The sequence below is a fragment of the Pelodiscus sinensis genome, chromosome 13, assembly GCF_049634645.1.
Source record: "Pelodiscus sinensis isolate JC-2024 chromosome 13, ASM4963464v1, whole genome shotgun sequence".
Classification (NCBI taxonomy): domain Eukaryota; kingdom Metazoa; phylum Chordata; order Testudines; family Trionychidae; genus Pelodiscus; species Pelodiscus sinensis.
In genome coordinates this window covers 27,964,103-27,988,368 of record NC_134723.1, presented here as the reverse complement: position 1 = coordinate 27,988,368, position 24,266 = coordinate 27,964,103, and the positions used below count along the sequence as shown (strand labels likewise).

The 24,266-nt window shown below is 43.8% G+C and overlaps 1 protein-coding gene across 2 annotated transcripts in view; it reads right to left on the bottom strand.

Annotated features, from left to right (window-relative positions):
- The window catches only part of CHRDL1 (chordin like 1), a 62,900-nt gene that overhangs the window by 15,643 nt on the left and 22,991 nt on the right, over positions 1-24,266 (bottom strand). For both annotated transcript variants that reach the window (XM_006136207.4, XM_006136208.4), the window contains exons 5-7: positions 9,230-9,375; positions 7,968-8,061; positions 3,749-3,816 (exon numbers count right to left, since the gene is read on the bottom strand). In XM_006136207.4, coding sequence (XP_006136269.1) covers positions 3,749-3,816; positions 7,968-8,061; positions 9,230-9,375 — 308 coding nt within the window. The remainder of the gene's footprint in view (positions 1-3,748; positions 3,817-7,967; positions 8,062-9,229; positions 9,376-24,266) is intronic.

Genomic DNA, 24,266 nt, shown 5'->3' with positions numbered 1-24,266 from the left:
GAGTTAGAGGTGAAAATTGCCTGTGCAGTTTTTCAAAACAAAGCACTATGGTTATTTTGGGGGATTTTTTCCTCCGAAATACCCAAAAGCATGGCTGAAGATTGTAAGATTGTTAAAATAGCAAAGAAGGACATTATTCTGAGTAACCCAAAGATTTATCAGAGATCACTGGCATGTATTTATTTTGTGCTCCTAATGCCTAAAAATTCCATGTGCTCTCTCCAAAATTTGTTACAAAAAATCAACACTACTGGACTGAATTATTGATGGTTAGTCTTTACCCAAAAGCAACAACCGGCTTGTGGGCTGGACATGGCTCGCCAGGGTTAGCCCTTGGTGGGCTGCTTCTGCTTTATTTGTATACAGCTGCTTGAAGCTCCTGTTAGCCATGGATCACCATTCCCAGTCAATGGGAGCTGTGGGAAGTTGTCCCTGCCCTAGAGAAATAGCTTGATCTAGTCCTAGAGTGAATTCTTACACCGAAGGAATGCTAACTAGAGACTAAACATGCGGTACTACTATTTAAAAGCAGCGCTCGCATGGGAGACAAACCATTTAGCTAGACGTGCACAAGCATCTGATCCAAAGCCCTTAGGAGACAGTGGGAGGGTCTTTCCAGGTTTTGGATCAGGCCTCCGTTGCACTTAGCCCAGGTCTATGCTAAAGGGGAAGGTCGAATCAAGATCTGCAACTCCAGCAACATTAATGACATAGCTGGAGTCGACGTACCTTGTTTCGAGTTTCCCTGCTGTCTCCACAGCAGGAGGCCAAGGGGAGCAAAGCCTCCCACTGGTTTCCCCTTACTCCTCGCAGAAGCAGAAATACTGGCCACCAACAGGGATGGTGAGAGGAAAGACGGTCCCCTTCGGGTATGGGGTTCCAGTGCTGGATCTAGAGGGACTTCCCTTTCGGTTGTATAAGGTCTCTGAGGCACCCTCTTGAGCCCAGAGTCCGCCAGGTATCAGCTCATGGCAAGGTAGATTTGCTAGGCTCAGCGGTGAATAAGAAATCTTCAGTGGTCTGGATCACTTTAGTAAGCGAGTCGGGGTTATGTCTCTGAACCCATGTTTGAATTGACACTGGTAATATTTTCAAGTATTGGTCTAGGACTATGGAATCAATAATCTCCTGGGCTGTACAGACCTCAGGAGGTAGCCTACAGATGGCCCATTTTTTAAGACAATGGGCTACCATCTGGTATCAAGACCTGGCTCAAAAAGATTCTGAGCAGAACCTATGTCTATAAGTCTCTGGAGATATCCCAGGCTGGTTAAGTACGGTAGTTTTCACTGCTTGAAGATCGGTTGCCCTGTCATCGTCCAGGGCATGGTATGTTGCCTGAGCTTCCCCTGTCAGGAACACTGCCAGGCCAGCAGCCCAGGTGGCTTGTTCCCAACCAGCAGTTGTAGTTACCCATTCAAAAGTATTTAAATAAGTCTCTGTGTCCTCATATAGCCCCAACTTGGCCAGTAGTATCCCCAGCCCTGAGTTCACCGAGTTTGGGGGGGCACCAAGGCAACCAGTTGCTGTAACACTGGCTCTTGAAACTGCGGCTCTGGTTGTTGCTGGTGCTGAAACAGCTCCAGGAGTACATCCTGCTGCTTTTGGGAAGCTTGCTGCACCTTTTGCTGAGCTTCAGTCATTGTTCTCTGTGTCTCAGTTGTGCTGTCGCTGAGACAGCAGCCTTACCAACTCCTCCATAACCCCTTTTGGTCCAGCGACCCCACTCCTGGTACCAATGTAATGGAGCACTACTCAACTCCTGCAAGCGGCTCCCTTTTGGCTGAGTGGCTGCACTCCTTGCTGTGGCAGCCCTCCTGCAGTTCAGCTCTCCAGCCCTGTCTGAGCCTCTTTGGCTCCAAGGAGGAACTGCCTCACTCAGATCCAACAGCTTCCTTTTAACTAGCTTGCTGGGTCCTGATTGGTCACATCCTTTGCACCACTCTATCTTTCCTAGAGGACTTCTCTATGGTTTGTTGGGAAGGGTGTGACAACGTCACAAGTCTCCAGCAGGGGACTTCGGGGCCTGGTCCACCCCATCACACTCCATAAGAAGATTTAGAGGCAACCTGGGTCAGTTACATGTGTGTCCTAGTGCCAATTCACCCACAGGGTTAGAGTCTCCATTGCCCTACACCTGATGTGGTTATTTATAAGGTGGTTGCAATATGCTACTAATCTTGTTAGGTAGCACTCTGCACTCGTTCTGTAGCATTGCAAGTTACCAGACTAAGCAAAGTGCACAGCAATGAAGAGTCAGACCCTTTCACTTTCTTTTAATGTGGCATTTTGTTCTACGATTGTAACTGTTGAATATTGGCAGACACAATAGTATCCCAACAGCTACAGCCTATGAAATACAGCCTACATTTTGCTAAGTACTTACCTGATATTAGCAATGATACATTTTACAACATTTTTACGGTTATATCCAAAGGCTCCCCCTGGCTGTTGCTGAGTCAGAGGCCACCAAAATGTATGTAGAATTTTTGTCTGGCAACAAAATACACTGTGAAACGCAGAAAATAAGCAACATTTCTCCTTCCTCACATGCTGTTTTTTTTTAAACAAAGGACGCTGGGATTTCTTTCTGACAATCATTGTGAGAGATAAACTTAAAAAACAACAAATAGTCTGGTAGCACTTTATAGACTAACAAAACATGTAGATGGTATCATGAGCTTTCGTGGGCGCCGCCCACGTCTTCAGATGTGCCCACGAAAGCTCATGATACCATCTACATGTTTTGTTAGTCTACAAAGTGCTACCAGACTATTTGTTGTTTTTTAAGTTTATTTTGTACAGACTGACTTGGCTACCCCCTGAAGATTGTGAGAAATATTAGACATCTTCTGGTCACAGGCTGCCATTTCAACAGTCCGTGAGCCAGAAATTATTTTAGAAGAAAAAGTAGACTATAATAAGACAGTGAAAGAGGAGAAGGGATCGCAGTGTGGAGAAGAGGGATTATGAAAAGAGCAGGTGGGACAAATCACTACTTAGGAAACTGAAAGCAAAGTATCTTTTTATGAGAGAGACACCCATTCTGCCCTCAAGAGCTCCAATTGCTCACTGTAGTGCCCTTGACTCCCTAGGGCAGGGGTGTGGAACATATGGCCCAGAGCTAGATTCAGCCTCTGAGGCTCCTGCACTCTTCCTCCTACCCACACCCCAAGCCCACTTCCTGGCAGCCCCCTCCCACACACTGAACCCCTTATTTTAATCCCTGCGAGACCTACAAACTCTACTAGCTTGGGTCCCCAAGGCTTGGGGATCATGTAAGTGATGTTGCGGGTTTTATGCTTCTCACTTTTGTGCAGCCCCCCCAACTGATTTTTTTGTGAGTCAGCGGCCCCGACCCAAAAAAGGTTCCCCACCCCTGCCCTAGAGGCACCTTTCAGTTCAGATAGCCAACATGCAAAGTGTACTGTATGGGTTGCAGAGCATCCCATGCAAACTTCTAGCTAGGGAGCACTACGTTCAGGGCCTGGCAGGGAGATGGGGCTGCAATCTACCGCAGAATCATTTCTTTAAGGTCATCTCAGATTTTCAGCTGGGTACAAAGAGTTAAAGACAAGCAGAGGACGTTTCTTTGGGAAAAGGTATTGTTGCTACTATGTATTTTTCTGCTAGGTATTACCACGCCAAGGCAGAACTGGGGAAGACTTAAAGAGTAATCCCCCCTTTTACAAGTGTGTCCATAGCTGGGCAGAAAAACAGTGTTTCTCGTTATACAGGGCACACTTACAGCTTCTCTGTTGGCCGGTTGCCGGAAAATATCCCTATCAGAATGTTCCCAGGATAATTCTCCATCTCCTGCAGGTGTGAGAAAGCAATCAGTTGTGGGAGTGATTGTGCAATATCTTACAAATACCTATGCGAATTCTGTACTGCTAAATGAGACCAAAGACTGAAGCAGAACTGTAGTGAGGTCACTTATTACTAAGACATCATTAATTTTATAAAATATATTTACTATTTGTATTACAGTAGCTCCCAGAAGCTCCCATCCTGGGCAAAGAATCCATCACGGAACAAAATGACAGTCCCTGCATACATAAATTTACAGTCTGTGACATTTTCCTAATTTGCTGTGATTACGCTCAGTCAATACTAACCTACACTTCTATAAAGAACAGAAGTATGTTTTTGTGTTGCATTGTCCTTAAGGGCTTTTTCCTTTTTGTCTGCTGTCCAGCCTGCAAAATTTGTTAACTCACAATTAATTTCCCAAACATTATTGTGAACCAGTTGGGTTCTTTTTTAAAACCCAACACACTGCCACTGAAATAATTTAAAAAATAGAAGCAATGGCTGCTCTTAATGCACTACTATCTGGACACAGAGGCAGGAGGGACCCATATGTATTATCATGTATCAGACTGTATGAGAAATAGACTTAAAAGGGTTGGCGCTAATGTCAGATTTTGATTCCTGTACCTGCAGACAACAGTCATGAAATGTTCAGCTCTGCTGTTCCACAGACCAGTGCTTTTCAACCTGTAGGCTTCAGACACTACAGGGTCCACAGACTAAGATTTTCAAAGGGATCCGCACCCCTATTTGACTTTTTTAGGGGGTTGCAAATGAAAAGAAGTTGAAAACCATGGACCTAGACAAACAGCCAGGAGAAGGTATGTAGGAAGGAATCCCTGTCTCCAGGATAGGGTTCATTTAATTGATACACGTAACAAAGAAGTAAACACTAAAAGGAAGAGTTGGCTTGTATGTTAGAAGAATGTTTGTGCAATCTGAGATATTAGCTGAGGTTAGGAGCTCTGGAAGCTCTCAAGAAGGGAGGGGGGCAATGTTACCCAAACTGTGATTTCACCCCCAACTCTGCCCTTCCTCCCAAACCACCCCCCAAGCTTTGCCCATTCTCTGCCTCTTTCCCTTGAGGCCCTGCCTGCTGTTTGCTCCTCCTCTCCCATTGCTGGCCCATAAGGCAGGTGAAAATGGAAGGAATACCGCCCCCATATTTAAAAGTGATGGGGAAATCCTCCCCCCCTCCATTTCGGCATCCGTGGCTCAGGCACTTGCCATTTGTGAATTGTGATGTGGGAGGAATTAAAATGCTTTAAAGAAGTAACTAGAGGAACTTCAGAGCAAGGCTTTGGCCCCTCAATACTCAACACCAAGGTCTGGGGGAATTTAGAAATGTAAACAAAAAAAAATCTCAGCTTCCATTTATGTCTTTGTGAAGATAGCTTTAGAAATGTAAACTTCTCCCGGGCAGTGTGCACTGATCATTTGCGCTGAGGGGAACAATGATGGAATGCAATATGTTGTGTTTGAGGAAAGGCTCTGGCACACACACAAAAAAGCCAAAAGCTTAGACTGATATTTAATAGTTTAAAAACAGATAGGGGTGGCCTAAAGAAATGGAGGTGGGAGAGTTATGGTATAGGGAGGTATGTTTGTAATTGAATAGCCCTAAAATTTGGTGCTTAGATCCATCTTTTATTATATGTATTATGTAACATGAGCTTTATGAGGGCCCCAAATCTGCACTACTGAAATAAATGGTAACAGCATGTGCCCCCCAAATCAGGATCTGGACTTCATGGCGTGGAGCCATCTCTAATCAGTAGGAAAAGAACTAATTTGAAAATGAAGAAAGCTTTTAAGTGTTCTATTCATAAGTTACCAATCTTTTTCCTTACGAAACAACAAATAGTCTAGTAGAACCTTAAAGACTAACAAAACATGTAGATGGTATCATGAGCTTTCATGGGCACAACCCACTCCTTAAAGTTATCTGAAGAAGTGGGTTGTGCCCACGAAAGCTCATGACACCATTTACATGTTTTGTTAGCCTTTAAGGTGCTACTAGACTATTTCTTGTTTTTTAAGTTTTTCCAGTTACAGACTAACTCAGTTACCCCTCTGAAGCTTTTGTCCTTACAGGGAGTAGAAGTTAACCAACAGATACTTTTCCCCTGCGGTTATGCTCATATATTTTCATGTAAACAAATTGCTTAGAGTTTTGCTTCGGAAGAATTGCAGGGGAAAAATAAATCAGCATGTTCAGACATTCAAAAAGACAAGGCTAGTTAGAAAGGAAATGTTTCTTTTAAGAAAGTATTATAAACAATGAAGCATTTTAAAAGCCATTATGCAAACATGGAGAGCATTTTCAAGGCTGTTGCAGGCTCTGAATCTCCTTTCTGTATAACCTGTCCTGCCTCCCACATCTTGCTATGAATCGCCTACTTCTGATTAACTTTTTTTCTCTTTTAGTGACTGTCCTTTCTTGTTTTAGGTGGCTGACTTTTTTCCAATGTCATCAGAGTACACGGAGTAACTAAAGCATGAAGCTTTGAAAGCCAGTTTGATTTTTGTAATTAGAATTGGTCAGTTTCAAATCCAAGTCACCATATAAAGTAAAATTATGAGCTACCATCCCAGGAAACTAAAAATAGCTATCAGGGAACAGAGACCAGGAACCAGATGATTAGTTAATGTTTCCTTTATTGCACAGTCAACTTATTGACTGTTAAATGTAATTTGCTAAATTCCATGTTAGGAGACAGGGACCATCACCTTTGCCTGCCTGAGTGCAGAGAGTTTCAAAGCCAAGTTGCCTAATATAATGTTTCTTCATTTAGATGCTAGAAATATAATAGGAACCAGCATGGCCTACTGGGTGGGGGGACTAGACTGGGCTAAAAACTGTGGAAACCTGGGTTTTGTGGCTGAGTTGGCCCTGGAAGACCTGCTGTGTTTTTTTTCTCTGTGCCTCAGTTTCCTCTCCCTCTCTTTCTTCTTGGCTGCACAGATTGTAAGCTACTTAAACCAATATAAATCCCTCACTATACATTGGTGCACTGTTGAGTACTGTAGGCACAAATTTTCTACAAATAATATAAATGCTCCTTAATTTTCCAGGTAACAATACTAAGCTCTAGGGGTCAGATATTTATATATATAGGCTGCTAAGGACCCAGATAGGCACCTTGTTGGATTTTCAAAATGCTGAAGTAAAGGTGAGCTATGTCCATTTAAAAAGCTGGTTTATACTTCTTAAGGTATTCCAGTGGTGGGTGACACAGAAACCCTACTATAAATATATAGGTGACATACAGTTATAAAGAAGGCCTCACCTGCAAAATTTGGAGGCCCAGATGTAGGATTTTGACTTTCTCTAGAATTAAGTTCCCTGTGTGTACATGTGGGCTGTTTTGGGATCTATAACAGACTTGCTAATAAAATACCAGAGATAGGCACTTAAAGGGCACGTCTAGACTGCATGGCTCCGTCGATGGAGCCATGCAGATTAGGGTTGTAGGCAAAGTGAAATGAAGCGGCAATTTTAAATAATCACCACTTCATTTAAATTAAAATGGCTGCCGTGCTGTGGCGATCAGCTGTTTGGCGGCACAGCCTGTAGTCTGGATGCTCCGCGGTTGACATCAAAGGCATTTGTCAACCTCCCCGGTAAACCTCATCCAACGAGGCATACCGGGGAGGTTGACAAATGCCTTTGATGTCGACTGCGGAGCGTCCAGACTACAGCGCTGTGCCGCCAAATAGCTGATGGGCACAGCACGGCAGCCATTTTAATTTAAATGAAGCGGCAATTATTTAAATCACTGCTTCATTTCCCTTTGCCTACAACCCTAATCTACATGGGTCCGTCAATGGAGCCATGTAGTCTAGACGTGCCCTTACATTACTTGGAGGCAATAGATCATATCCTAAAAACTGAGTTCTTGCTCTCGTTTTATGACAAGACTAGGTCTAAGCACTTGCGGGATATATACATAATCTTATTTCAAAGCTTGTCTACCAGAGAAGTGGCAGATATTTTAATACTCTGCATCCTTGTTTCATCTCATTATCATAACATTGCTTCTGCTGTGTTAATTGCTCATTCCAATTTTAAGAAAACCAAACAAAGCCACGATACATCTGCTGAAATACAGTGCTTGCAGATAGTACCCTTTTGCTTATGTAGCAGGTTTTACCTCTGCAAACCGGGCAGCAGGACTCCGGAACAGAAACTGGGAAAGAGCAGGCTAATTTAGGGCAAGTCTTCAGGCCACAATACACATTCCCTTCCTGCGATTAAAAACAAAGATGATTAAGAAGTGCTCTCTGTCTGGTGATGCATATTTATTTTTATACAGATAGATATGAATCTGACTCTGTACGTTTACATACGTACCACGCTAGCGACTAGACACAGCATATTGTACTGAAGAATATGCAAAGCAAGGTACAGATAAAGTGATCAGGAAATGTGCCTTAAGTACCAGGAGACTCAGTCCACAAGAGAGGTACAACATGGGCAATGCCATAAAGCAAAGCTCCCCACTCACTACCCTACCAGTGTATTTCAGCCTTGACTGTATTTAGTCATATGATCTCCAAATCCAATCAGAATTTGACCTTGGGGACCAGATGGCTCCTGAATGCAAAATGTGGTGATGATTTGACTAAATTAAGGTCCAAATGTGGCCAGTGTTTGGCCAAGAAGTGGCAGAGAGACTCAAGCTTGTTTCATTTCATAGCGTGGCTCTGAACAGCCACTAGGTGATGACGACTATTGGTTGGTTGCGGGAATCTTTACTGAATTCTGAATAATTCTGGCCTCTTTTAGAGAGCCAGTGTTGAACTTTCCAGTCAGGTTGACAGAAAACTATACATACCCCAAGCAATAAAATGTTACCAGCCACCTAACTACTTTAAGGCCTGGTCTAGGCAGGTTGGCTTAAGGTACACCAGCCACCTATGCAAAATACATAGCTGGATTCGGCTTCCCTTAAGCCAAGCTGCTGAAGCATGTACACTGTGGGACACCAACGGGAGCATATGCTCCCATTGGCTTCCCTTACTCCTCACAGAATGAGGAGTACAGATGCTGGTGGGGGCTGGCCTCAGTGTTCGATTTGGGGTTAAACCCGCTAAATCGAATGCCAGAAAATCGATCTCCGGAGGGTCGATCTTTTCCATACTGTAGACATGCCCAAGTGTGTGGAGTGTGGGCTCATGTATAGAGTATTCACAACATGCTAGATTTTGTCTACTGTTTGGAGTAGGAGGCAGAATGGCATTCACCTGATGTTGCATATTAGCTCTGAGGATGCTTTTATGTGTCACTGTTTTGCTACTCCCAGCCTCCACAGTCCTGGTTTTATTGTATATTAGTTAAGGTTCAATAGGCTAGTCTCCTAGCAAAGATAATCTGGCAGAGCAAACAGCAGGATTCAATCAATTTATTACTTACTGAGCAGCTACACTGAGCGCACTGGTTAGGTTGTCTATTCTGAAAAAGCCCTTCTGCCACAAACATTTCCCCATGCTGGTAGGTGGTGCCATTGTATTCACAGGATTTCCCAGTGATTTTACTGCTGATAGAGAAAAGTGAGTCCTCTGGAACAAAAGAGAAAAAAAAATCATGTAATTAAAATGATACTTTACAAGTCACTCAATCATGTAGCCCATGAGGCTAGTCTGCTAGCTTGCTCTATTACATGCTGTCTTCATTGGTTTTGATTGATGATATTGTTATTTTGGGGGGGTTTGTTTATACCTAATTCTAGTACAACTCGTAATATTTAGCCATAATACAAGGTGCCCAGAGGCCTGTATCCTATATGATTATGTTAGAGCAAGTTAGCATAATTGTTTGTAACCTTTGGCATAGATAAATTACCTACCAGTCACCCCTTTTTTCTTTGGGGTATTGAATGGGGATCCAAACAGAGAACTGAATGTGGTTACCATGAGTCTGAAATGGACTGGTAACTACAAGGTGCACTGCAAAACATGGAAGTCATGGGTTAGACTCATAGAATACTAGAACTGGAAGGGACCTTGAGAGATCATCAAGTCCAGCCCCCTGCCCTCATGGCAGGATCAAGCATCGTATAGATAATCTTTGATAGATGTCTATCTAACCTGCTCTTAAATATCTCCTAAGACAATTTATTCCAGTGTTTAACCACCCTGACAGTTAGGAAGTTTTTCCTAAAATCCAACCTAAACCTCCCTTGCTGCAGTTTAAGCCCATTGCTTCTTGTTTTATCATCAGAGGCCAAGGAGAACAATTTCCACCCTTCCTCCCTGTGACACCCTTTTAGATACCTGAAAACCTCTATCATGTTCACTCTGTCTTCTCTTTTCCAAACTAAAAAAGCCTAATTCTTTCAGCCTTCCCTCAGAGGTCATGTTTTCTAGGCCTTTAATCATTTTTTATGCTCTTTTCAGAACCTTCTACAATTTCTTCACATCTTTCTTGAAATGTGGTGCCCAGAACTGGACACAATACTCCAAGGGTATGTCTACACTACAGCACTAATTCGAACTAACTTAATTCGAATTAGTTAATTCGAACTAAGCTAATTCGAACTAGTGCATCTAGACCTAAAAACTAGTTTGAATTAGCATTTTGCTTATTCAAACTAGCATGTCCACATTGAGTGGACCCTGAACTGAAGTTAAGGATGGTGCCGGCAAGGCATCAGATTAGGACTTAGAGCGTGGAGCTGCTGTCTCAGGCTAGCCGAGGGCTGTGCTTAAAGGGATCCGACCCCCACCCTGGACAGACAGTTCTCAGGGGTTCCCCGCTTGCTTGTCTAACTCGATGAGGGACAGCAAAGCAGTCCTGACTTGGAGTGCCCTGAATGCCCACACTCAGCACATCACAGCACTCAGCCATCAGCCCAGCTGCACTTGCCGCAGGCTGCCATCCGGAGGGGGAGGTCAATCGGGGGGCTGCAGGAGAGCTTCCACCCCAAGGAGCCCGCAGAGCCACCCCAGTCCTCCCTATCGGGGGCTCGTACCCCATTCCTCCCTCACCTCCTTCCACTTACCCCTCCTTAGCCCCCCCTTTCTGATGTACAAAATAAAGGATACATGTGTTCAAAAATAGAAACTCTCTTTATTGAACAAAACTCAGGGAGACTGGGAAAAGGAGGTGGGAGAGGGGAAGAGAGAGGGTGGGAGAGAGGAGGAGGAAACCTGGGAGGAGGGAGCTGGAAGGGGGAAGCCAGGGGAAGAAGGGGGGGGGGGGAGTATCAAACTATGGTACGCCATATCTTCAGTACTGTGTACAGATGTGGTCTCCTTACCCCAGAAAAGATGTTTTGGCCTTGGAAAAGGTTCAGAAAAGGGCAACTAAAATGATCAGGGGTTTGGAACAGGTCCCATATGAAGAGAGGCTAAAGAGACTGGGACTTTTCAGCTTAGAAAAGAGGAGACTGAGAGGGGATATGACAGAGGTCTATAAAAGCACGAGTGGCGTAGAGAGGGTGCATAAAGAAAAGTTCTTCATTAGTTCCCATAATAGAAGGACTAGAGGACACCAAATGAAATGAATGGGTAGCAGGCTTCAAACTAATAACAGAAGGTTCTTCTTCACAAAGCAAATAGTCAACCTGTGGAACTCCTTAATGCAGGAGGCTGTGAAGGCTAGAACTAGAACAGAGTTTAAAGGGAAGTTAGATAAATTCATGGAGGCTGGGACCATGGAGTGCTATTAGCCAGGGGGTAGAAATGGTGTCCCTGGCCTCTGTTTGTGGAAGGCTGGAGATGGATGGCACGAGACAAATGGCTTAGTCATTGTTTTGGTCCATCCCCTCCAGGGTCTCTAGTGTTGGCCGCTGTCGGCAGACAGTCTACTAGGCTAGATGGACCTTTGGTCTGACCCAGTACGGACATTCTAAGCTCTGGGCTCAGGGTCGGGGGTCTCACTGGACCACCCTGATTTTCATGCAAACCTGCTCCTGGGTGGCCAGGCTGGCAGCTATCCTGCCCTAGACGGCTACATTCTTGTGCCTAGTGCGGAGGTCGTGGATGAGGTCCACGATGTCCACACTAGACCAGGTGTGCACCTGCCTCTTGCGGACCCAGGTAGGCACCTGGGAGCCGCCAACCTGGTCCCGGGAAGAGGCAGAGGGCTGGGTGGCAGCGGGTGGCTGGCTCGAGCCATGCCAGGTGCAGTGTCTGCTGGCTGGGTGCTAGCAGGCTTGCACCTGGCACGGGCACCGTAGTCAGCCCGTGCCCCTTTAAGGGCTCCGGGGCCGGAAGGGGGGCAGACGAGTTTCCCTGGTGGTGCCCAGAGTGGCCACCAGGGAAAGCTGGGGAGGGCTAGCCTCCCACTAGTTCGAATTAAGTGGCTACACAGCCCTTAATTCAAACTGCTTAATTCGAACTAGGCGTTAGTCCTCGTAGAATGAGGTTTACCTAGTTCGAATTAAGTGCTCCGCTAGTTCAAATTAAGTTCGAACTAGTGGTTTGTATGTGTAGCGCCTATCAAAGTTAATGCGAACTAACGTCTGTTAGTTTGAATTAACTTTGTAGTGTAGACATACCCTGTGTATGTCTGGCATTCACACACACACACACACACACACACACACACACACACACACACACACAGTCCTTCACTCTCATCTCCCGACCCAACACATACGTGTGGGGTTGTTGTTGTTACTTCTTTTACTGCTTGCAAAGTGGGGTAGTTTTGGTTTTTGACTGCTTGGGACCTGTTACGAGTATTCAGGGTAGTGCCAGGACCCTGTAAAAGGTCAAACAGCTATGCAGAGGGTTTCTGTCTTCTATCTTCTGTTAAGCCAGTGTTTCTCAAACTGTGTTCCGCGGAGCCCTGGGGCTCCGTGAGACATCTCCAGGGGCTCCACGAGGTTGACAAGCTGGAAACATCGATAGGTACAACACATACAATCAGTGGACCGCTGGGGCGCCGCATAAATTTTTACGCACGTAAAGGGCTCCGGAGCCCAAAAAGTTTGAGAACCGCTGCATGAAGCTATAAGCTATCAGCTCAGCTTTGGCAGAATAGTTTAGTTACTCGGCATTTGTGCACGATGTCTACCAAGCTGGGGAGCCTGAACCATCAAATTCATTGGGCATACCAAAGATGAGGCTGGGCCTCTGTCTCCCACACCAGGACTCTAGGGAAGAGTATGAGTATGTTAGTTTAAATAGACTTTTAGAATAAAAATGTTACAACCATGGAATTGTATTAGTTCTTTGTGACTGTGTGTTTTCTATCATTTATTATTCTTTTATTCATTTTAGTAAAGATCTTGAAATTTTGTATTGTCCTCAATATGTATCCCTGCCACACACCCCATGAGTCTGCTCATGACATTGACCTCTCTGAGTTCTCTAATCCTGTAGTCTAAATTGGCACAAAAATCTAAGTATCTTCTGTCAGATCATTGGGAAGAGGTAATAAAAACTAGCCCATAAATTCAGGTCAACAATCATGAGTGTCAACAGCTGGGGTCTTTGAAGGGAGATGGGAGAGGAGTTAAAATTGCATTAATAAATAAAGGAAACACTGAGTTTGGAACAGAAACATGTTTATGACTTTCTTAAAAGTGGGCAAATTTAGTCATGGTACAAAACTTACTCTTGGAAAGCTATATTAAACAGCTATTTTTTTAACTTAAGAACCCCAGATTTGTTTTAAAAAAGCTGTCTCTGTCCCTGTTATTCTTTGCAGACCTACAGTCAAATACAATAACAGCATTGATAGCATGATTTCAGTCTGCTACAGTACTTCTACTGAAGGAGCAGTGTCACAGCATTGCTAACCACACAGCAGTGTTTTCCAGCTAATGGGACAGGTGGCCTTGGTTAAAAACTGACTAAGAAAAGATTAAATTGTATATAATGTTTCTCTAGAACTGCTAAATATCTGACTTTTTAGTTCACTGTCAATTTAAAAAAATAGCTTCAAGCTGACCTGAAAGAAACTTACAGGACTTTTTTTTTTTTTTTTTTTTTTTTGCAAACCATAAAATTGTGGAGGGGAGGAGAGTTCATTTCGGGTAAAATGAAATGTTTTATATGAACTAAAATGGAACTTTAAATTTTGAGGATTTTTTTAAAAATAGTTTTTAACAGTGAAATTGATGGAAATTTCAAAGCAAAGACATTTTGAATTGAAACATTTTGTTTCAAATGTTTTGAGACCTTTTTAGAATATTTGTTTAGCTTTTTTCAACCACAACAATTTGTAAAATGTTTCAGTCAATCCAAATCTGCATTTTTGGGTGAAAATAGGTTTTGAACAAAAAACAAAAAACAAAAAAAAAAAAAACAAAAAAAAATCACCCAGTTCTGGTTTCTCCTTTCAAGAGACCAATATTATTTGCACTGCAATAGTGCTAAGCAGACCCAGGTATGGACCAGCACCCTATTGTGCTGGGTGCTGTACAAACACCAAAGAGCTGCCCCAAAGAGCATATGAATCCACATTACCAAGGACACATAAAAGCCACGTTAGTCACCTGTGCTATAGCTTATTTTCACCTCCACACTAGGGATGTAATAGTGTAGTTGATTAACCGATTAACCGATAAGCAAAAGCTTATAAGTTAATGCTATAGACTACACACATTTCCTCCCTCCCCCTTGCCAGTACATTTTTTAGCAGTTTGGCCAGCAACCCAGCTCATTCCTGGCTTGCGCTGGGTCTTGGGACCTACCCCCACTGTGGCTCTGCATTTAAAGTGTATTAGGAGCTTGACAGACAGGCAGCCCAGCTCAGTTCTGACTCATGCCAGGTCTGGGAGCTCAAGCCCCACCTACACAGGGACGGCTGACACCCCATGCTGCTGCCTCTTTATTCCAGACAGCAGCATGGGGCAACAGGCAGCTAGTCCATGAGGGGAGCTGGTGTTTAAACTGGCTTTCCTCTGAGACCAGCTCCTGCCTGGCACCCCACGCTGCTGCCTCTGATACAGAGAGAGCAGTGCTAAGTGGCAGGGGACTCCTCAGGCTGTTGGCCCCGCACCGGGGACTTTAGAATAGTCGACTAACTGATAAGAATTTGTGAGGTTATTCGACTATTCAATTAACTGATATTTAACATTCCTACTCCACACCGGGGAATAACATTGCTCCTAATGCTGCTGTTAGGCAAAATAATGTTACCTATATTGTGCAACAAAGTCATGGCAGAACTCTGATCTCAGCAAAGTTGCCCAAACATAGCTGTACCTTGCAGGCCTCTGTTCCCAGGGGCTTCCACACTAGCCTTTTCCTCCCTAGCATTGACCACAGCTGTCAAAGAGACACCTTTCGCCTCAACTTAATACAGTCGATGTTGTTAAAGCTGATGTTTGATTGCATGCAAATTATTTTCAAATATTCACATTAGCCCATTAAGGAATTTGCATGCGATGTCACATACAGTGCTGCCCAGAATTTGGAAGCCACGATCCAGTTCTGGGCCCTGTTGCCTTAGCTCAGCCGAATTACTGGCCAGGTTTTCTTCCATGGCTGAGCTTCTGGGCCAACCCCAACCCCAGTTCTAGTGAAGCAGCTTAGGGGTTGTTCTAACAAATCTCAGTTCACAAAAGTCCCAAAGGGGGCATCCTCCAGCTTGGGAGCAGCTGAAGTGGGCCATCCTCAGAGCTACAGGCTTGGCTCAATGTGAATGGGTGAGACTCCCTCACCTCCGCAGAATCCTCATTTGGGGAGCTGTGGGCAGTCTCTGCTCGCGTCGTGACTCCTGAGTGGTGCTCTGAGAGTGGAGTGGGGCTGTGACTCTGGCGCTAGACATTTACATTTGTCAGTCTAGCATCCAGAAATGGGCACAGGCATTTTTAAGCAGGAGCTTCATAAAAATAACAGTGCAGTGATTGTTCTCTGGAGCCAGAAAATCACTTCAGCTTTCAAGGAATGCAGCTGACATTTCACTTGATGGGTTTGGGGTTTCACATTAGAGAAACTGAACTGCAACATCATGTTTGGCAGTAGCCCTTTAATATCTGCCAGCTCATTTCATATAAAAACCTCTCCACGATGATTATGTCATCAAAGAATGTAGGTATTTTAGCTGAGCACTCAATCAAAAGAGTTTTTAGACTATTGGCATTGAATTTAAACTCTGATATTTAGAGACCGCCATAAAAGTGTTTGTTTTTTGGAATGCTGGCACCGTTGCATATTAATAATCTTTTCAACATGGGGGAAGTTAGTAAATGTCAAATAGAAGTGTGCTGGGTGCACAAAACTCAACATTTTAAGGTCTGTTTTGTTAGTGCAGGTCCAACTGCTATAACAAAAGGAGTTGGAGGAGGAGAAGCAATGCTAGCCAAAGCACTAGAAGATTTAGTTCTCCTAAATGACCCTTTGTACTTTATGTACATGGTAGTATCTTTTTAGGGGGGGGTATATACAATTTTCATTTTCAGTCTGTGAAAGGTCACTCTTTGCATTTATTTCAGCTCCATAAATGACTCCCTGCGATGATGTAAAAGCAAAAGGCAAATGCATGGCTGAAGCATGGCTACAAGATCCTGTGCAAACCTCTAACATTTTCCTTCACTGATCTTTCAACATACTCAGGCTTTATATCTTTGACATATTTTATGTAGGATGACATGAATGGTTATGTGGAAACTCCTGTTTGTCAGCAATGTTCAACAGTCTAGGAGCAGAATCCTTATTTGCCCATATTCTGGTACCTATTATTAGTATATGTCAGACATGAAAGGTAAATGAGTCTCTTAATTGTAATTCTGGGGGGGGGAAAAGAGCCTCTTCTGCTTCTACTCTGGCAGATGCTGTCGCATCCATGCGTCCAGCTACTAGTACCATCTTGGGCAGGATAGGAGCATGTATAGTCTCCAGAGCCAAGAAATAAAACTCAGTTTCCTGTCATAAGCTGCAAGTGTAGAAAATCAGCAGGTTCTATACATGCCCAGAGTGCAGAAAAGGGGATGCTGCTTTAAAAAATGTATAGAAAACAGGATCTGATTCCTTGATCATCATTAGCTGCTAAGGTACTGCAAGGCAAGAAGCAACTAAAATCTTAAATGTTACTGCTGAAGAAGTGGGCTATGCCCACAAAAGCTCATGAGACCATCTACATATTTTGTTAGTCTTTAAAGTGCTACCAGACTATTTGTTGTTTTTTATGTTTTAACTTAGGGTTGAGTATCATTGCTTAAATAAAATCACCATCAATTCCCGAACGATTGAATTATGGCCCCTAATTATGTTTTTTGGGGGTGTGGAAGGGATTGTACAAGATTTTCTTTGTCAGGTAGTTTCTTCTTCTGAAAGAAGATTGTCTCCTGCCCACAGGGCTGTCAAACTATTGTGGGGTCTTGGCTGCATACAGCAGCAGATGGAGGAAATTGCTCTGCAACTGACAAACCTGCAACTGCATTGCATCAATAATGAGTCTAGAAACCCAACGGCAGACTGAGAAGGCAACAGTAGGTGCCTTTGCATCTGGAAGAAAATGGGGAGGTCAGAGGAGAGCTAAAGACCCAACATACACACAGGAATCTTCCTGATTTTGGCCTCATTTTCCAACACTATGGGCTTGGCTTTCATCTGAAAACCAATCTGCAGTCAATGTTGTCTCCAGGCTGTCTCGTTACTGAATTTGAGGGAAGCAGCCAGATCACTGCTGCACCCATGGTAAGAGGAGTGTTGGCCCCAAAAGTGGTACAAAGGGAGCCATGTGAGGTGTCAAATAGAAGCTTACTTTCTTCTGATTCTATATATGCTATTCATGTAATTGTATAATGTCTGTGTGTGAAGTTATAAGCATGTACTTTGTATGGATACTGAATGTTTCTCAGTATTGGTTGAGCAATGGGCAGAGCTCGGCCTATGGATATGCTAATGAGCAGAGCTCTATGGAACAATGGCCCTCTATAGTCCAAGGACACACCTTGAGAATGGGGACTGATACCTAAGGGCTACCAGCAGGGAACACAGGGATAGGCCACTGGCCAGGTGACCTGCTGCAGCCAAGAAGAGACCAGAAAGGAGATATAAATATGCCATGTGGCCGACTCCATCTTGGTACTCAGAGGCAGCAGTGCAGGGATCGAAGAGACGGAAAGAACTGTGGACCTATCCTGACATAGGATGTTCACCAAAGACTTTTAAGCCAGCAGTTATAACATCTCTGCTGCAAGCCTGTATCGAGAACTGGGAGATTCGATGCATGTAATGTATGATACTTTAACAACCTTACTCTCATGCTTTTCTTTCTTGTAGTAATAAACCTTTAGATGTTAGATTCTAAAGGATTGGCTCAGTGTGATCTTGTGGGCAAATTGACCTGGGATCTGTGGCTGGTTTCTTGGAACCAGACAGAACTTGTTTGGGGAAGGTGAGATTGGGCTCTAAAACCCCTCACCTGTGTATGAGGCCCAGGGTCATCTGGGGCACGGATATTGCTGGGGTGTCGGAGGAGTGTTGCTCACAAGGCTTCAGGCAGGCACTGAAGCACTCCGTGGGACTGGTTTGTGGCCTGTTTGGGAAGGTCTCCAGTCTGGGGGCTGTAAGGAGCCCTGAATTTGAGCAATTCACCCTGAGCAGACGCCCTCAGCTATGCCCAGCCCCAGCCCGGTCAGTCATACAGGCTAATTAAATTGAGTAGATGTTTCTGACTGTGGCACAATATGGAAGGGCAGGATGGGGGTTGGGACCACAGAGAAGGTTGTGAAATAATGGGATGATGGACTTCCCTCTGGACCAGTTTAAGATTGCAGCTCCCGCTTGGTCCCTCTACTCTCTGTTGTTGGCTCAGAATTAAGCCCTCTGTTAATTCCACATTGCTCAGCATGAGACTCTTTTTGTCTATTAGAGTTGAAGCAAAGAGGACAAGAAACCACATAAGATTACCAAGAACACATTTAGTTGGGAATTGAATTATTTGTTCCCGGAAGATCTTTCCATAGTCTAGAGCCTGAACTAACTCTAGTGCGACTGCAAGTGCATAAATACGCTCTTCTCCAAATGGGGCTAGCATAGAATCATAGAAAAGTAGGGCTGGAAGACACCTCAGCAGGGGAGTCGACAGCCGTGTCAGGTCCCTGGGCAAGGTGAGGGAGGGTCCGGCTCCATGCTCCGGGAAGGGGCAAAGCCTCAGGAGGAGGAGTGGGGCCAGGGCAGCCAGCCTTCAGCACTGCCTGGACCATGGCACAGTGCCTCCCCCAGCCCTTAGAGCCACCTGGAGCACACATTACAGCACTCCAGCAGTGAGCTGAAGGGCCTGCAGCTCCGGTCGTTGAGCCCTGGACCCTTTAGAATCACCTTTAGATTTGCCTCCTTGTATCCCACCCTGTTGGCAGGTTTGGACCTCAGGAGAGTATCTAGTCCAACCCGCTACTCAAAGCAGGACCAACCCCAACTAAATCATTCCAGCCAGGGCTTTGTAAAACCTACCTTAAAAACTTCTAAGGATGGAGATTCCATCACCTCCCTAGGCAACCCATTCTGGTGCTTCTCCACTCTCCTAGTGAAATAAATTTTTCCTAATATCCCTCCTAAGCCTCCTCCACTGCAACCTGAGACTATTCCTTCTTGTTCTGTCATTCCTTCTTGTTCTGAGAACAGCCTGGCTCCATCAGATGCACTGTACAGTCATATATCCCAGTTCCTTCAGTAGATCATTTCACACACCTGTATTTAGAATGATCATCCAGAAAAGTTAAGCCTGTAACAGAAGCCGTAACACTCTCCTTCGTGTGCCTATGAAAGCCTCTTAGGATTTATGACATAGAGTGAAGTCCTCCTCGCTTTTGAAGACTTAAGTGGTATACAAATGTTGTGCTGAGCACAGAGGGGGAGAATATGACTTTATGCCTATGGCTCTGATCATCTGTTATTAGGAGTCCCTATTGACTTCAGTGGGACTATTTAGATCTAGCTTGGGAATAAGGAATGGCAGTATCGGGGCCTAGACCATTAAGACTGCAACAAAAGACCTCAAATTGACTGTTGGAGACTGCATGTGAGAGTGTGTGTTCCTGTACAAAAACAGCATCTGTCTGAAATTGTAAGGAGGCTTTGTTTATACTGTATATCTATATATAACTTCTGTCTCTTGCAATTTCACTCTCTCTCTCTCCCTCTCTTCCCATGTGTGGCTGCCTTTCTGATGGTAAAACATGCCTTTTCATTTTTTTTGTCTGCTTTTTGTATCATGCCTAATTAGAAGACTTGAGATTCCGTTGTTGTATCCTGTTCTCCTGCAGAATGTGCACTTAGCATGATTGTGGCTAATTTTAGTAAGCGCCAGGTTGTATTTTGAAAGAACTTGGCTATCAGCATGTGTTATTCCATACCACGGATGTGCAAGGATTAATGTGTAAGGATTAATGTGCAAGGATTAATTAGCCGCAGATATGCAGAACTGCACAGAAGCCACTCTCTGGGAACCTTGTTTCTCAAGAAGGATTGAAGCTTGGAGGATAAAGTGTTTTATAGCATCAGTGGAAAGGAAATGTCTTTGTTCCTAGGGCTGACAGTATCCTCTAAGGGTCCAGTGCCACATTACTGAGACAGGTGCCCCAGCAATTCAAAGGGGCCTGGGGCACCCAGCTGCTCCTACTGTTACTATGGCAGCGGTGGCTGCTGGAGCCCCAAGCTCTTTAAATCACTGCCAGAGCACTGCTCCCCACAGCTCTGAGGACTGGGGGGTAGAGCCCAGTGCTGCAGTCTGGGTGGCGCTGAGGGCTGGCTGCCCTGGCCCTTCCCCTTCTGCCTGAGGCCCTGCAGAGTGCTCCCCCCACTCACACCTTGCTCAGGAGCCTGTGGAAGCTGCCAGCCCCTCCTGTGCACGATGCATGGTTTTGCCCTTAATCTCAGTGGTATCAGGATCAGGCCATTCCTTAGCAATATTACCTATATTTATCTGTTGGTAATTGCATTAGAGTTAGATAATACCAACAGAATGAGACGTGTGACCAGGCTTAACTATCTTAACATGGAAATAATCTTATCTTGAAAAAGGTTAAAGGCCTCAACCTGCCTAGAGGACTCTTCCAGGTTGAGAGCTAGACAATGGAGTTCGCTGCCATGACAACATGTTCCGTTAGCTTTCAAAGAGTGTCCATTTTTTTAAGAAAAGGAGAACATTCAGACGGACACTAAAATAAACAAATTCATAAATACAAATGTTCTTCTTCCACACACTTTGAATTCCATTCACTCAGTACCAATCTAGGTGGTGTGTTATACACCAACTCACCATACACACATTGGGCATGAAATCCCCAGCTCATTGGAGTCAAGAAAATCTCCCTTTGACTTCGGGAGGATAACATTTCACCTCCAGTTCTTATCGTAATGACAGTATGTTCTGTTAAGATACACGTAAAGGAATGAAACCACCATTCTGTATATTAGGGAAGGGCACACACAAGTTTTACATAAATTCAAATCCAACATCATGGGTGTGGAAGTTCTGTCTGATGGGATTCATATGATGTTGTGATAACCTGCGGTGAAAACCACATGCCTCCTTTCCACATATCCAAGCAAAGGGAACCTAAGAAACGTTGAACTCCCACTCTGTGGGCCTGTCTTGAAGATGCCGCTGTCGATCTTCCGAGGTTCGAATTAGCGGGTCTAGTGAAGACATGCTAATTCAAACTGAGAGGGTGCTCCAGTCGGCACCGGTAGTCCTGCTCCTACAAAGAGTAAGGGAAGTTGAAAGGAGAGTCTGCTCCCGTCAACCTCTCACTGTATGGACGGTGCCAAAATGCAATTTAAGAAACCTTGTTGCCAGCTACATAATTAATGTAGCTGAAGTTGCGTATCTTAATTCAGACTTATCGCCTAGTGTAGGGACAGTGCATCATTATCATGTTCCTTCCTGGAACATGCTTGGATTGTCCTATAGTTATTTAGGTGTGAAGCAGTGGGCTGGTATTGACATGCAGCATGTGCTCTTGTACAGCTTGTGGATTTTCACTTAGCAATTGCACGGGGAAATGATTGCTGCTTGAAACAGCCTTCACTTCTGTAAAGTTCTATCCATGGTAGAAACTGGCCAATAGCAGGATGGTTCCTTTGGGAATTCTGCATTAGAACCACTGATGAGGCCTGCAGGATCCAAGCCCATGGGTTTTATTACAGTTGGTAAAGTTTCCCTCTTTGGTCTTTCTGGACAGATGCACAATGCACACGTAAGAATATTAACAAATGATTTGGTATGCAATGGCATGAGAACACCAGCGCATAGACTGGCAGAACAGCCAACAACAACCAAAAAAATCAGTCCTGTCATGCTAAATTAATCAGTGGCTTAGTCTTTACTGTAAATCTGTGAGGGTAGGTCTATACTGTAGAGGAAGATTGAAGCTGCTGCTGTCAATTTTCCAGAGTTCAAATTAGTGGTCTAGTTAAGACAGAACATAAGAATGGCCATACTGTGAGAAGTCAGTCGGTTGATGATCTCAGACATGTATTTGAGAGTTAGACTAGACACAGCATTGATTTAATATTAGTGTTCATGTGTAATTCTTAATGCAAGTTTGTTAATCTTCCCTCGTATAAAATAAGGCCTTTTTCTACAAACCAAATGAGTCAAATTCATCTCTAGTATAACTAATGGAATACAAGAAATTAGTGGCAAGACTTTTTGAGTCTTTGTCCTGGTGTGTCTTGTAGCAGTGTTCAAGGCCAGTCAAATGGCCTTAAAAATGACATTGTTAAAGATAAAGTCATATTTAGATTCCAAAGTAATTATGTTCAAAGTAACAGTAATATGCACAGTTATCCATATACAGGACAGTTACATTTAATTCTACAGTGACTTATGTGGGGACGTAAGTTAGAAATTGCTTTCAGATGCTTAGATAATGGTTGTAAGTGGATTAATATAGAGGGTAAGTGGTATCTGACCTTCAGTGCATCTACAAAACATGCCATGGGCTGGAAGCAGAGAAAGCAACATCAGGTTGTTCTAAGATAGGATGCTGGGATACTGATTTATTTTATACCACCTTGTAAACTGACTTTCTTGTTTCATCTCCAGTCTGTTCCTCCAGCATGTCCGCTACAGTTACTGAAGGCCAGAACCGTGCTGGTTGCACCCATTTACATCCTAAATGCATTTTCTGCACAATTTTGTGCTACCCTTTGAGACACCACAGAACACAGTTCAGAGAGTAGCCGAGGGAAGAACAGGCATGGCAATTTGTATTTGGTTAATCAGCCTTTTTGACTAAATGGAGGGACCTATTGTGGGCTAAATTTCATATTGTGAGTGCGTTTTCTCTATAGAGTATTAGCATTTTTAAAAATCTAACTAATATAGACTAAGGCCCCAGATCTTCACACATGCATATGATGAGTAGATCCTTACTTCATAGACAAGCCCATAGATTCAGAATGGGTCACCTCAGTTCCAGTGGGTTTACCTGTGGAGCAAACTACTCCTCGGAGAATGAGCCTAGAGACTTGTACCCTTAAGTAAATAGGAAATGGGGATCTTCTATGTAATGTATGAATTTCACCTTGAGACAGCATTTGAACTCAGTGGAAAATATTAAAGCTGTGCCTTGGCTTAAGAGTTCTCACTTAAGTGAGCAGTGCTGCTTTTGATTATATTGTCTGGTCCCAAGAGAAACTGCATTAAAAAGAAGAAATGGCTGAGACTCCTGGTAAGTGAAGAAATGTTCTGTGTTTGAGATAACCCCTTTCCTGATGCTTCTCCTAGTGCAGGGGTTAGAGACGAACCAGTTAGAGACGAAGAGCCAAAATAGCTGTGGATAGAGTGTGAAGAGCCAAGTATGATATATTTATGTTTATATATCGATCTATAGATAGATCGATATAGTACACACAATATAGTGATAAAAATAACATTACAGGCATTTCGGACAAAAACCAATAAAAAAGTCTCTAGTCCATGGGTTCCCAAACTGGGAAGGTGTGAAGAAATTCTGGGGGGGGGCACGAGGCAACTCAGGCCCCCCCCCATCAAGTTTTGCTGCCCCAGTCAGTTCCTTTTTTTTTGCTCAACAAGTTTTGCTGTTGCGGGGGGGGGGGGGAAGGGTCAAAAATCAAAAAGGGGGCATGATGCTGAAAAGTTTGGGAACCACTGCTCTAGTCACTTAAAAAATTCATGGCCAGTCCATAGATCTTCACATAGAACTTGACAAGGAACAAACATCAAATTTAAAATAAAAAAAAAAACTTTAAAAATACAGTAATATTCTCACGCTACAAAAAAAGCATCCCCACCATGTAGTTTAAATGGAACACTACTGTCTTCTTATGTCCTGTGAGTTTTTTTTAAATTTAACTGAACTGAGAAGTAAATTAGCACAATTTGAAGTGCCTGTTTCACTCCAGCTTGTTGATCTCTGGTATGGTTTCCTTGGTTTTTGTTTTCTGTTTGTTTTTTTTACTTATGAAGATTATGGCTTTTTTATAGTTCTAAAAATTCAGGTCTGCCCCAAACTGCAAATATGAGAGGTTCAAAAACAAGAAGGGAGAGACTCATATCTCAGAATAATTACTTCAGC